General features: G+C 61.1%; 1 protein-coding gene across 3 annotated transcripts in view; it reads left to right on the top strand.

Annotated features, from left to right (window-relative positions):
• WWP2 (WW domain containing E3 ubiquitin protein ligase 2) overlaps positions 1–12,284 on the top strand; it is a 30,834-nt gene that overhangs the window by 15,743 nt on the left and 2,807 nt on the right. For 2 of the 3 annotated variants that reach the window (XM_058845632.1, XM_058845633.1), the window contains 11 exons: positions 3,762–3,851; positions 4,164–4,338; positions 6,899–6,953; positions 8,407–8,488; positions 8,773–8,901; positions 9,037–9,115; positions 9,229–9,300; positions 9,399–9,487; positions 10,501–10,660; positions 11,585–11,718; positions 11,807–11,947. In XM_058845632.1, coding sequence (XP_058701615.1) covers positions 3,762–3,851; positions 4,164–4,338; positions 6,899–6,953; positions 8,407–8,488; positions 8,773–8,901; positions 9,037–9,115; positions 9,229–9,300; positions 9,399–9,487; positions 10,501–10,660; positions 11,585–11,718; positions 11,807–11,947 — 1,206 coding nt within the window. Of the gene's footprint in view, positions 1–3,761; positions 3,852–4,163; positions 4,339–6,898; positions 6,954–8,406; positions 8,489–8,772; positions 8,902–9,036; positions 9,116–9,228; positions 9,301–9,398; positions 9,488–10,500; positions 10,661–11,584; positions 11,719–11,806; positions 11,948–12,284 lie in introns of those variants that run through there. The other variant, XM_058845634.1, reaches the window with a different exon arrangement.

A 12,284-nucleotide genomic window follows, 5' to 3' on the forward strand; every position in this document is an offset into this window, starting at 1 on the left:
TGCTGCTCATCCTCCTCCTCCAGGGGATGTCGGGAAGGGGCTGGAGGGGAATGGGAGCTGCTGGCTCGGGGTGGGGGGCAGCAGTTGGGGTCTGGGCTCAGCCCCCGGTGTGCTGCAGCTGCACCGTTCTCCCTTTGTGTCAGACCCCTGGAGTTCTGGGTGGGGGGTGAAATGGCCTGTGTTTGGGATGAAGGGAGCTGTTTATTTTGCTTTGGCTGAGGCGATGCCTGGAAGGTCAGGGCCCCGCTCGCGTGTCAGTCACAGGTAATTAGGGTTAACGGCTCACTGTGCCTTTATGCGGGTGTGTGAGGGTTTCTGTTCTCCTGGCCTGGGCGCTTCCTGTTTCCAGGCAGCTGGAAAAGTCCACTGCTCTCAAAAAGGCCTTTATTCCAGCCAGAGCTTGTGCCCCTTTCTGCTTCTACCAGGTAGACTGAAGGTCTCCTTTTCCCCACCTGGGGTTGGAAACAGGCTGTTGTTTCTTTGCCGGGGCGGGGAAGCCTGCAGATACCTCAGGATTCTGGAGGCTTGGGAGGCTGCAGGCACTGCTTTCTGAGACACACCAGGCTGGGTTTTCCTGGCCCAGCCAGGTGGAAAGGTGGCCATGTCCTCCTTGCCCATTTCCCTGTGGAGCTCACATGCCAGAGAATCGGGTGTGTCAGAGCAGGGAGGAGGATAAAGCTGTTGTGCTTTGGGAGATGGATGGAGAGGAACACTGAAGGGGTAGTGAGGCATTCTCCAGGCTGAGCTGCTGGAATCTGGATCTCTGGAGACACCTTTGATTAGCAGCTTCTGTGCTAGCTGTGGGATCTGTAGGGGGAAGGAGGGCAGCATGAGCTGTGCTGGCCTGGGCAGGGGGAGACCAGAGATCAAGGGTTTCCCAGAGGAGGAGAGCAGAGTTGAATCCATTGAGCTCTCCACAGTGGGAGCCCTTCCAGAGAGCTGCCAGAGCAGGTCCTGGGCTAATGGGGGTTTGCTGAACTGGGGTTGCACAAGGCTGTGTCCCTGGGGTGGTGTAAATGAGCTGCTGCAGTTCTCTTGAGCCCTGATCCAGGGAGGCTGTTTTTGGCGGGCTCACCTCACCACGGAATTATTCTGCCTGGTGGTTTGGGGCCCAGCTTGGGAGGTGGGGATGCAGGATGGCCCCTTGCTGGGATGGCTGTGGGAGCACTGCAGGGCCCATGGGGATGGCTCCTGCTCTGCCACTCCAGAGCTGCCAGGCACGTCCCTCCCGAGCCCTGCCCCGTTCTCTGAGTGTCTCCTTCCTTCCTGGGGAGCGTGGGGAGCACTCACTTCAGCCTCTGGAGGGTGGCCCCAGCCTCCCTGCTCATTCTGGCCTCTGACAGATGGTTGGGTTCATGTGGGGATCCCGAGCCATTTGCTGTGCTCAGATCTTCGTGTCTCAACATCTGCACCAGGTGTGGCGGCTCAAAGGCATCCCTCACACAACTGGGAGTCTGTCCTAGGGGTTGGAGAGGGCTGGAAGGAGTTCTGAGTAATTCCAGCCCTGACAGTGCCCAAAACCTCCTTCACATCCTCTGGGCAGTGTTCCCCCGCCGAGCTGGAGCGCGTGTGGTGCCGAAGCTGCGGCCGCAGCGCCCCAGGCCTCGGGGGTCCCAGCTCTCCTGCTGGGGTTTCTGAGAGGAGTGACAGTGAAGGGAGGGGAGGGGGCTGCTGGCTCCTACATCTGGATCCTATCAGGGATGATCCCGTGTGGGGACAGGCGGCCGGAGCGGGGGGTGTGTGCGCTGCCTTGCCCACACAAAGAGGTGCTTTATGCTGCCTGGCAGAGCCCACGGGGCTGTGGTTCCTTACGTAAGGAGGGCGTTTTGTTTGGACTGCAGGGTTGCCTCAGCTCTGCCACTTCCCAGTGCCTGTGGCTCCCTGCATCCATGGCTATCGTGAGCCTGCGGGCATCTGGAAGAGAGCTGGCTGGGACCGGCATGTTGGGTGCTTTATGGTGGCAGTGTGGTGCTTGTGGGGAGAGCTCTCACCATCCAGCGCTCCCAAAACCGTGGCTCTCCCCTGCTGGGGGCTGTGTGGAGCTGGGCAAGGTGGTGTGAGCGAGGATGGGTTGTCCTCAGTGTCCCCATCTCCGTGAGATCTCCCCATCTCCGTGTGGAAGCATTATCCACGGTTGATCACCACCAGCGGTGACTCACAGGGTGAGCCAGCCCTCGGCGGATTCACTCCTCACATCACCCAGGAGCTGCTGGTGAGGACTTTGTGAGCTCATCAGTGTTTTTACAGGCAGTGAGGTGGGGATGCAGAGCATCAAGCAGTGGCTGCCACCATCAGCAGCTCTCCTCAGTCCCACATGGCTCTTTGCAGTCATCAGTGCACTCAGAGGGATCCAGAAACCTGGCAGAATTCTCATAATGGGAATTCTGGTCTCTATAGCCACAGAAATGGTACCTTCCAAGTTCTCAGAGCCGTATGGATCAGTGAATCTGTTGTTAATGAGACTGGAGGAGCTCACCAGGGCAATTCCACTGTCCTAAATGTGCCTGGGCACCTTCTGCCATCCGTCTCATGGGGTAGACCTGCTCATGTCTTAGGACACCCCAGCTGTGCTGATTTTCCCTTTAGAGATTTCACTCTTGTTTTGCCTGTCCTGGTGCTTTTATGCTCGTGAAGTATCAAGTTCATGGTGCTGGTTTGTGACCAGGAAACCGGGCAGTGTGAGGCTTGGCATTCATCACTCTTATGATGTAGGGGCACAGCAGGTCCTGCCTTGGACTCTCCCTCAGGGATACCCTCCCTGTCTCTGACCTGTTCCAAGGTCCAGTGCTGCTGACTGGCAGCAGCGTGTGCAGGTGTTGCATTGGCTCCACAGAGGCTGCAGTGCAGCTGAGCTGTGTCACTGCAGGTGTGTGGCTGTGGTGAGGTCAGCGATGGCTTTGCTGTCCCTGGAGCCGTGGGGCAGAGCTGGGATGAGCCCAGGCCGTGGGGCAGCAGCACTCGGAGCAGCTCCATCCCCAGGGCTGCCTGCTCCCTCCCTGCCAGCTGGGCTGGCTCCCTTGCTGTCACACAGAAGCTGGTGTATTAATTTCCGAGGGCTTTTTGTGGTGATTAATTGAGACAGATGATTGAATGGGGAGAGAGGCCTGTGGGAGCAGAAGTGTGGCAGGAGAACACTTTATCTGTCAGCAGCTGCTGGCTCGCCTCCTCTGCTGCAGGATAAAAGCTGACAAGAAAGCACGGGCTCCACAGAGCATTTACCTTTGCCAGGGTAAATTCATGAATGAATTCACACAAAGAATGGTTGCAGCGTGGCCCTGTAACGCCAGGCTCGCTGTCACCTGTCCTCAGGGCCACCCCAGCCCGAGTGCCGTGGCCACACGCATGTTTGAGCCTCAGCTGTCAGCAGCAAGCCCAGGGCTGCCAGGGAGAGAACCCAGCCCCAGCCTCAGCTCAAATGCTCCCCTTTGAAGATGTATTAAGAGAAACCAAACCAAAACATCAGAAACACAGGGCATAAAACTTACCCTGTGTGAAATCCTTTCTGGGGGACCTGTGCTGACCTTTCTGGGGGAAGTTAGGAATTTGTGCTCCAGTTATGCCTGTTGCTGAAGCAGAGTGCTGCAGCCCCTCTCCCAGAGTCTCCATCTAGGAGGCCCAGCAGCTGCCACACAGGCCTGTCAAATAAAGGTTGGAGTGCCGAGGATGTGAGGGGCTGGGCTCCCTGACTCCACAGGGGCAGCCCTCTGGATGTTCTTGGTCCAGCACACATCACCTGCCTCATGATTCTATTTTTCTTGCAGGTGGGAGCAGCGGGAGCTGCCCAACGGTAGAGTCTACTATGTAGACCACAACAACAAGACCACGACGTGGGAGAGACCCCTTCCTCCAGGGTAAGGGGCTCGGGGGCTCAGGCCTTGACTCGGTCGGAGGTCGGCTGTCCTGGAGGGACGTTCATGGCATCCTGGTGGGAGCTCCACCGGTGTCCCAGCACCCTGTCAGGCTTCGTGTGTCCTTGCAAGAGCTACTTGAAGAGTTGCCCATTCTTTGTATTTCCTTCTGGTGGGTCCTTGTCCAAAAGAGCCCCTTCAGGTGTGCAAGCAGTGGTTATGCCGAGCTGGGCACGGAGGGTCGGAGGGTGTCAGTCCGCAGGACCCGCCAAGCGGCGCGAGACCCACAGTGACAACTTCCTTGGGTGCTTCCAGGTGGGAGAAACGCGTGGATCCTCGGGGCAGGTATTACTACGTGGACCACAACACCCGGACCACCACGTGGCAGCGCCCCACGGCCGAGTACGTCAGGAACTACGAGCAGTGGCAGTCGCAGCGCAACCAGCTGCAAGGGGCCATGCAGCAGTTCAGCCAGCGCTTCCTGTACCAGGTGAGCGCAGGTGTGGCCGTGCCCGGGTCTCACCTGGCTCTCCAGCTGTTCTCCCGGGGCTGCCCAGGAGCCATGGAGCGCTGGAAGGTGCTTGCTGGGCTGGGTGGGGTCTGTGTCAGCTCAGAGCAGTGCCTGGATGGCAGCTCACAAACTCCTCAGCTGCCTGCAGAGGCCTTGGGGGAGTGACTCGCTTTTTATAAACCAGCTTGCATGGCCCTGAAGGGTGGTGGGAGGTGTCCTCAGCAGCCTGTCCCCACGGTTTCTCCAGTGCCAATGTGGCCAGCCACACATTCTCCTGTAGCTCCCATCAGACAAGCCTTGCTGCTGACCTGTGGGGCTGCAGAGCCTGCTGTTGGAGCTGAGGGAGCCGTGGTGCGGGGTACAAGTGGAGAGGGCTGCAGGGACCAGAGAGTGCAGGGAATGAGCTGGACCTGGCCACCATCCTCCTGCTTCCTCTGCTGCTTCCCCTCGTGCCTGGTTTGGGCAGAGTATTTGCGTTTCCTTGCTCAGGGAATGGTCTCAACCATTCCTTTCCTGGGCAGGGGCCACACCTGTCCTGTCCACACCTCTGCCATGGATCTGGACCCAGCTGTGGGGGGTGAGCACCTCAGCTGACCTGAGCAGTGCTGGTGGCCGTGGGCTGCAGGGAGAGCAGTGCTTGGGACAAGGCCAGGGCCAGGCTGGAGCAGTTCTGCTCCTGGAGAGCAGTGCTGAAACTGCACTCGTGCCAGAGACAGGTGAACACCTGTGGAGGGAAGGTGGGCAGCATACAGGGACCAACTTTTCATTGACTTCTATCTCCCCAGAGAAAGCCAGGAGTCCCAGCTGGGACTGGAGTGAGCTCAGGGCTCCATCGAGGAGCTCAGCTGCTCTCTGGGAAGGGCTGTAGTGCAAAGTCCATTCTGTGTGTGCTCGTGGGGCTGCGGGAACAGCTCAGCCCCTCTCCTCCCCCTGCCTGTCCCTCCCTGGGTGTCTCTCCAACCCTTCCAGAGCCCAGTGGAGGGGCTCCCCCGGGAGGGGCTCCCCCGGGAGGGGCTCTGGGCCCGTCCCTCGCTCCCTGCCAGCGCCAGCCTTGGAGCTGCTCCAGCGCCGTGCGACTCGCCCTGGCCGCGCTCTGCCGAGGGAGGGACTCGGGCTCCAAATTTAGCCTGATGAAACGATTGCACTTTTTGTTTCGAGCTCTGCTGCCAGCAGTGATGGCTCCTGCTCTGCCTCCTGCCCCACAGGGGCTTTCTGCTTGACTTGCCCCTGCCTCCAGCATCCCTCTGCCCTCCTTGCTGGAGGGGATGGCTGGGGGGTGATGAGCAGTGGGGCAGAGCCTGGGAAAGGCACAGTCTGGGGGGCTTGGGTGAAGCCAGGGACCACTCTCCAGCAGATGCCCCAGTGCTGCATCCTTTCCAGCAAGGGTTTCTGGCACAGGGGCCAGGTTGTTCGCAGGGACTGTGGGGAGCTGCAGGAGCTGCCTGGTGCTCTGCCCTGGTAGCTTTAATTGGCACTTTTGGGGTACCAGTGTGGTCCCCCTGGACACGACTCGCTGCGTGCGTGGGCAGCCTGTCCGGGAGGAGAGGGTGGACACTGCCCAAGGCCTCCTGGCACACGGGGCACAGGCTGTGCCAGGCCATCCTCGGGGTGCTGGGCTGCCATGAGCTGTACCCACCCAGGTTTTGGTGCCGTTCTGGGAGTGGGGGGCCCCTGGTTCCAGGCAGGAGGGCACGGTCTGGCTGCGGGTGGCATTCCCTGGGCCCACACCGACTGGGATCCATCCCAGTGCGGGAAGCTGGAACACAGCCCTCCTCCAGCAGATGGGTTTTTTACCTTTTGGGTAACAATTCTTATTTAAGCATTAGAAACACTTCCAGGCCCCCTCCTGCGCTGGAGGCCGGGGATCCTCCGTGCCCAGGGAGGCCAGCGGGGCAGGACAGGGTGCCCGGGGCTGGCTCGGGAGAAAGGGGCTTTGTGCGGGGCGGGCTGAATGCGGGCTCAGTGCAGCGCATCCCGCAGCCGGGCTGCCCGCGGAGGAGGGGGCCGCCATCCCGCCAGGAAGCGCGGGGCGTGGACAGCGCTTGTGGGAATGATTTCATTGGAAAGGCCTGCGATATTTTTTCCCCTCTTGTGTGTGGTTCTTGGAGGAGGCTGGAGGTGTATGTGGAGGGGACGGCGGTGCAGCCGAGCAGCCGCGCACGTCCGGAGCCCTCCGGGCCGTTCTGCTGCCCTGGGCCGGCACAGCCCCTGCCCCGCTGCCCCTTGGCTGCCCCAGCCCCTGCTTAGGGCTGAGCTTCTGAGCTTTTTTGGTTTTTTCCTTTTTTTTTTTTTTTTTTTTTTTTTTTAAATTTACTTTTTCTTTTTTTCTTTCTCTTTTTTTTTTTTTTTCCTTTTTCTTTTTTCTTTTTTTAACCCCCTTTGAGTGTGCAGGGGTTTTTTTTTTTAGTTCCCTGGGAGGTGTGGGCCAAGGAGAGGCGAGTGGAAGCGGGGCTGGCCGGCTCACCTCTATGTTCTGCTCCTCCCAGCCATCCCGGCTCTGGGGTTTATTCCGTGTTTTTGCTCTCTCTGTTGTCTCTAGTCCTCCGGAGCCCCGTCCGACAATGATCCTCTGGGGCCCCTTCCTCCCGGCTGGGGTAAGTACTGCTCTGCCTCACCTGGCCCTGCATGGCCCCAGGGGACACTCCTGTCACCCGGGCAGGAGCTGCCCATCCCATCCCATCCCTGCCATTTCTGGGAAGGGTGAAGGGTGGCCATGGAGCTCCCTGTGCTCGGCTGCACGTGGGGCTGTGTCTGCCTGTGACTAGCACAATCTCTTATGTGAAATTCAGCCTTTTTTCCCCTTCTCTTGGAGGAGTTCCCAGCCTCTCTCAGCTGCTGAATGCCAAATTGGTTGTGATTGTTCTTTGAATTGGGGAAGATCCCCAGCTTGGGGATTGAAGTCCTTGCTTGTCCCTGGACCGCTCCTCTGGCGAGCAGGGATCTGTCCTGCTGCCGTGCTGCCTCCAGGGATGCTCTGCCCGGGTCTGGAGCAGGGCTGGGAGCTGGCAGGACCAAAGCTGCTCGTCCCCACATGGCCCATTGTGTGCCAGGACATTTTGAAAAGTCCCTGTGCCACCCCCAGTTGAGAGAGATCCCCTCCATGACGAGGGCATCCCTGGAGAGGGCAGGCTGGCATGCTCGTGGGTGCAGCTGGGCTGTGCTGTGCCAGAGAGAGCAGGAGAAGGGTTAAAATTGTGGGAGCTTGGAGCAGGACAGAGGGGCCAAGGCTGCTCAGGCAGTCTGCAGGGGCAGTGTCATGATGGGGGGCGGTGGTGGAGCCCTTGCTGGGTGTCCCCCCTCCCATCAGCAAGGAGAAGGGACCCATGCCCAGTGCCAGCTCTGTGTGGGCCCGAGCAGCCTGGCGTGGGAGAACCCAGGATGGATGGGATCCTTGGGATGGATGCTGTCCTGGCCATCATTTGGGGGCTGCTGCCCACAGTCCAGGAGGAATTGGAGTGAGGGGCTGGCACTGGCCAGAAGGGTGACAGGGAAGTGACAAGGTGTCCCTGCCTGCATGGTGCGGCACTGAGCGTGTGGGAGTGGTGCTGCACATGGAGGAGGAGGAGGAGGTGTGGGGCACACGGTGTGTGGAGGCAGGGGGTGTGTGCAGGGCTGGCTGGGGTGTGTGCTGGAGCTGTTCTGTGCCTGTGTGCAGCCCAGGGAGCGGGTGTGTGTTCACACACGTGTGCACTGGAGCAAGGCCATGCCGGGAGTTCAGGAAAGCGCCTGTGGATCCATGTGCAGGGCTGCTGCTGCTGGGTGTCCCAGGAGGGGCTGTGTGTGTGCACGAGGCTGTGTGGCTGAGCACAGCCCCTGTGCCGGCCTGGCAGCGCAGTGGCAGCGCTGGCCTCTGCCCTGGCACCTCCCGCACGCTGGCACTGCCAGGCTGAGGCGGCTCGGGCACACGGAAGGAACGTGGGGTTTATCCTGCCTTTCCCAAACGAGCCAGGGAGGTGGAATGGGGGAGCTGACAAATTTCCTGTGATCTGGAAAGGGGAGGGCTGTTCCCAGGACTCCAGCTAACGCTTCCTCTCCCTTTTCTCCTAGAGAAGAGACAGGACAATGGGCGAGTGTATTACGTGAACCACAACACCCGGACCACGCAGTGGGAAGACCCTCGCACGCAGGGGTAGGCAGCTGTCCTTAAAACCACGACAGCGGCCGTGGGGGGAGCAGGGTTTGGGAAGGTGCAGTTCTCCAGGGACCTGGCCTGCACTGAGGCCACGCATCCCACAGATGGAGAGTGAAGCTCTGATAGTGCCGTGGCTGTGGCCGGAGTGCTGCCCGGGCAGGACTCCTCTCCCGGGGTGTGGACAGTCACTCGCCAGTCCCATGCCATGAATCCTTCCTGTTGCCTGGCACAGAGCTGTAGGTGAGGGGGGGACTGTCTGCTGAGCCATTCCTTGCCAGCAGGATGATCCAGGAACCGCCGCTGCCGCCGGGCTGGGAGATGAAGTACACGAACGAGAGCGTGCGGTACTTTGTGGACCACAACACCCGCACCACCACCTTCAAGGACCCGCGCCCGGGCTTCGAGTCTGGGTAAGCCCCGAGCAGAGGGGCTGGGGCCTCTCCTCTGACAGAGGAGAGCTGCACCCAGTGATCCTCATCCCACCTGCCTGGTGACGGGGGCTGCTGGGGGCAGGGTGTGTGACCGAGGCCCTGCTGCTTTGGCAGGAGCAAGCACGGTGGCTCCCCGGGCGCGTACGACCGGAGCTTTCGCTGGAAGTACCACCAGTTCCGCTTCCTCTGCCACGTGAGTAGAGCGGCTGTGGGCAGCTGTGTGGGTGTCCTGAGCACTGTGGGCAGGTGTGGGTGAGGAGAGCTGTGCCAGCCTCACACAGCCCCATGCCTTTGCCCTGCCTGCAGTCAAACGCGCTGCCCAGCCACGTGAAGATCAGCGTGTCTCGGCAGACACTCTTCGAGGACTCCTTCCAGCAGGTAAGGGGGTGCTGGGGCCGTGGAGCCAGGCAGAAGTGGAGTTGGCCCTCAGGAGTGGAGCTGGCCCTGGGGGGTGACACTGGCCTGCTCGTCCCCAGATCATGAACATGAAGCCGTACGACCTGCGGCGCCGGCTGTACATCATCATGCGAGGGGAGGAGGGCCTGGACTACGGTGGCATCGCCAGGTAAGCGTGGCATGCCGGGCCCCAGGGCCATGCCCTGCCTGTGCCCTGTATCCTGTGGGCAGTGCAGGCATAGGGCAGCTGCACTTGGGGCTCCCAGCCCTTGAGCAGAGTCCAGGGGCATTCAGATGGGAAAGTGGGTTTTAGGAGCAGTGGAACACCCTGAAAGCATCGCACCAGCCTAGCCCTGGTGGTGAGAGCACAGGGGACCCAGCTGGGGCTCCCCTGCTGCCCTCAGCTGTGGGGCTCATGGGCTGAGTGGCCATGTGTCCCTGAGCAAACAGGCCCTGGTGTTCCCAGACAGTCAGTGTGTGCCAGGGCAGACAGGCTGTGATGTGGTTGCTGCAGCTCTGCTGCTGCCCAGGGATGATGTTACTACAGGACATGGGCTGTGGCTTGGCTGGAGGGGGTCCTGTGTCCCTGTGAGCCCCCTCTGTCTCACCTGGGACATTTCCATGGAGCTGGGTTGGCGTGTCCCTGCCCGCTGCCTCCCCACACTCGCCTGCTGCCCTTCGTGGGGCTGCTAGCCCGGCTCCTGCTCCTGCTCCAGCTCTCTCCGTGTCCTGCCAGTGGTTTTACCCTATGGTAGGTTACGTCATGCTGTTCTACCACAGGGTAGAACCACGGACGGGATGCCGGGGCTGCCTCCACGTCTGAGGATTCCTGCCTGCACGGCCAGGGGAGCAAAGCCAGGATGGTGCTGTCCCGAGCTTGGCGTGGGGCTCCCAGGGCAGCGTGTGCGGAGGGACGGGGTGCGCTCGGGGGCTGTGTATGTGTGGGGCAGCCCAGCTGGGACTGCTCGTGGCACTTGCCGAGGTTCCCGATGCTCTGAGCGGGGCCTGCAGCAAGCTGGAGTCTCCAGAAACGCTTCACAAACCCCACACAGCACCCCGGGGAGGAGAACACCCTGGCCCGGTCACAGCAGTGCCCAACACCTGCCTGGCACCCTGAGGAGGTGTGACACTCACTGTCCCCCCCGAGCTGCTTGTCACCGCTCTCCCCTTGTCTCATGCCAGGGAGTGGTTCTTCCTCCTGTCCCACGAGGTGCTCAACCCCATGTACTGCCTCTTCGAGTACGCGGGCAAGAACAACTACTGCCTGCAGATCAACCCTGCCTCCTCCATCAACCCCGACCACCTCACCTACTTCCGCTTCATCGGCCGCTTCATCGCCATGGTGAGAGCCAGGGCATGGCAGCAGCGCTTTGTGTCCCCTGTGGCAGGGGACAGGCTGCTCAGCAGGGCAAGGGGCAGCTCCTGGTGTGTGCCTGCGCTGGGCTCGGCACTGCTGCCCTCCCCGAGCCCCTTGCCCACGTGTGGGTCAGTGGGAGATGAGCCTTCAAGGGGGTGCTGTGGGGTGATGTGTTTTAAACCCACGGAATGGCTGCGGGGCCAGAGGAGAGCTGGTTTCCCAGGAGCTGTGGCGGGGAGGGATGGCTCCAGGTCCTTGGCTCTCACCCCAGGTGCTGTCGGGTCTGCAGCTCCAGGGACTATTTTTAGACCCAGCAGTGTGAGATTTTCCAGCTGCCCAAGCTGCAGAGCAGCTCCTCCCGTTTTGTCACGGATTGCCCAAGGCCAGCGTGCCCCGGGCTGGCAGGGGGGCTCCCTGAGCCCGGGGAAGGGTCCCTGGCCCACAGCCCCACGGGGTGTGTGCGGAGGCGGCTCTGGCCCCGCTGTCCTGCCCTGCCCTGCCCCGCCTCGCAGGATACCAATAAAACCCCAGACTATTACTCACCGCTGGGCCGTTCTAGACAAGCGTCTGCATTATTTTTGGCTGCCTTTGCCTCGGGGCTCCTGGAAGCCAGGGATTCAGGGAAGCCACAGCACAGCTCTGTTTAAACAAGTGCTCTTAATAGAGCTGTGAGGGGAGAGGGAGATGCAGTGGAATTTGCGGTGGGGAGGGAGAGGGGCTGCAGCCCACCTGGCCTGGGAAGTGCTGTTGGGGCAGGCCACCCTTCCCCTCCATGTGTGCCAGCCAGGAGCAAGTGCCACAGCTCAGGAACCCCCAAATGACTCCCTTCTGCCCCAGGGTGGAGCATTATCTTGCCCCAGGGCTGTGTCCCAGGGTCCCCCGTGACCTGGTGTCCCCTCCCTGCCACAGGCTCTGTACCACGGGAAATTCATCGATACCGGCTTCACGCTGCCCTTCTACAAACGGATGCTGAACAAGCGCCCGACGCTGAAGGACCTGGAGTCGATCGACCCCGAGTTCTACAACTCCATCGTCTGGACCAAGTGAGTGCCCTGCTGCAGAGCTCTCCCCACAGCCCCTCACTGCTGCTGGCTGCCTCCAGCAGGACTCACATCCCCGTGTCCCCCACAGGGAGAACAGCCTGGAGGAGTGCGGCCTGGAGCTGTACTTCATCCAGGACATGGAGATCCTGGGCAAGGTGACCACCCACGAGCTGAAGGAGGGTGGTGAGAGCATCCGTGTGACGGAGGAGAACAAGGAGGAGTACATCATGTGAGTGGCTGTCCCAAGGGTCCTGTCAGGCTGCAGGGGTGGGACCAGGGGCTTGGGACGTGGCCGCTTCCCTGGCTACGTGGCCTGTGACAGGCCCGGGCTGGCGCGGTCGGCTGAGCTCTGCTGCGGTCTGGATTGCTGCGGGCTGGGCACTTGCCAGTACTTTCAGGAAAAAGGAGAGGGGAGAGAGGCTGAGGCTGCGCTCCCATCCCATGGCTGTTCCCCCTGCCTGCCTGGGGGCTGCCAGGGCCAGCTCAGCTCCAGCCAGGGGATGTGGTTTGCACCCCTGGAGTTCCTAAGGCCACTGTCGGGGCTGAATGCTGCTCATGGCTTTGGG

This window comes from Poecile atricapillus, chromosome 10 (genome assembly GCF_030490865.1).
Source record: "Poecile atricapillus isolate bPoeAtr1 chromosome 10, bPoeAtr1.hap1, whole genome shotgun sequence".
Classification (NCBI taxonomy): Eukaryota; Metazoa; Chordata; class Aves; order Passeriformes; family Paridae; genus Poecile; species Poecile atricapillus.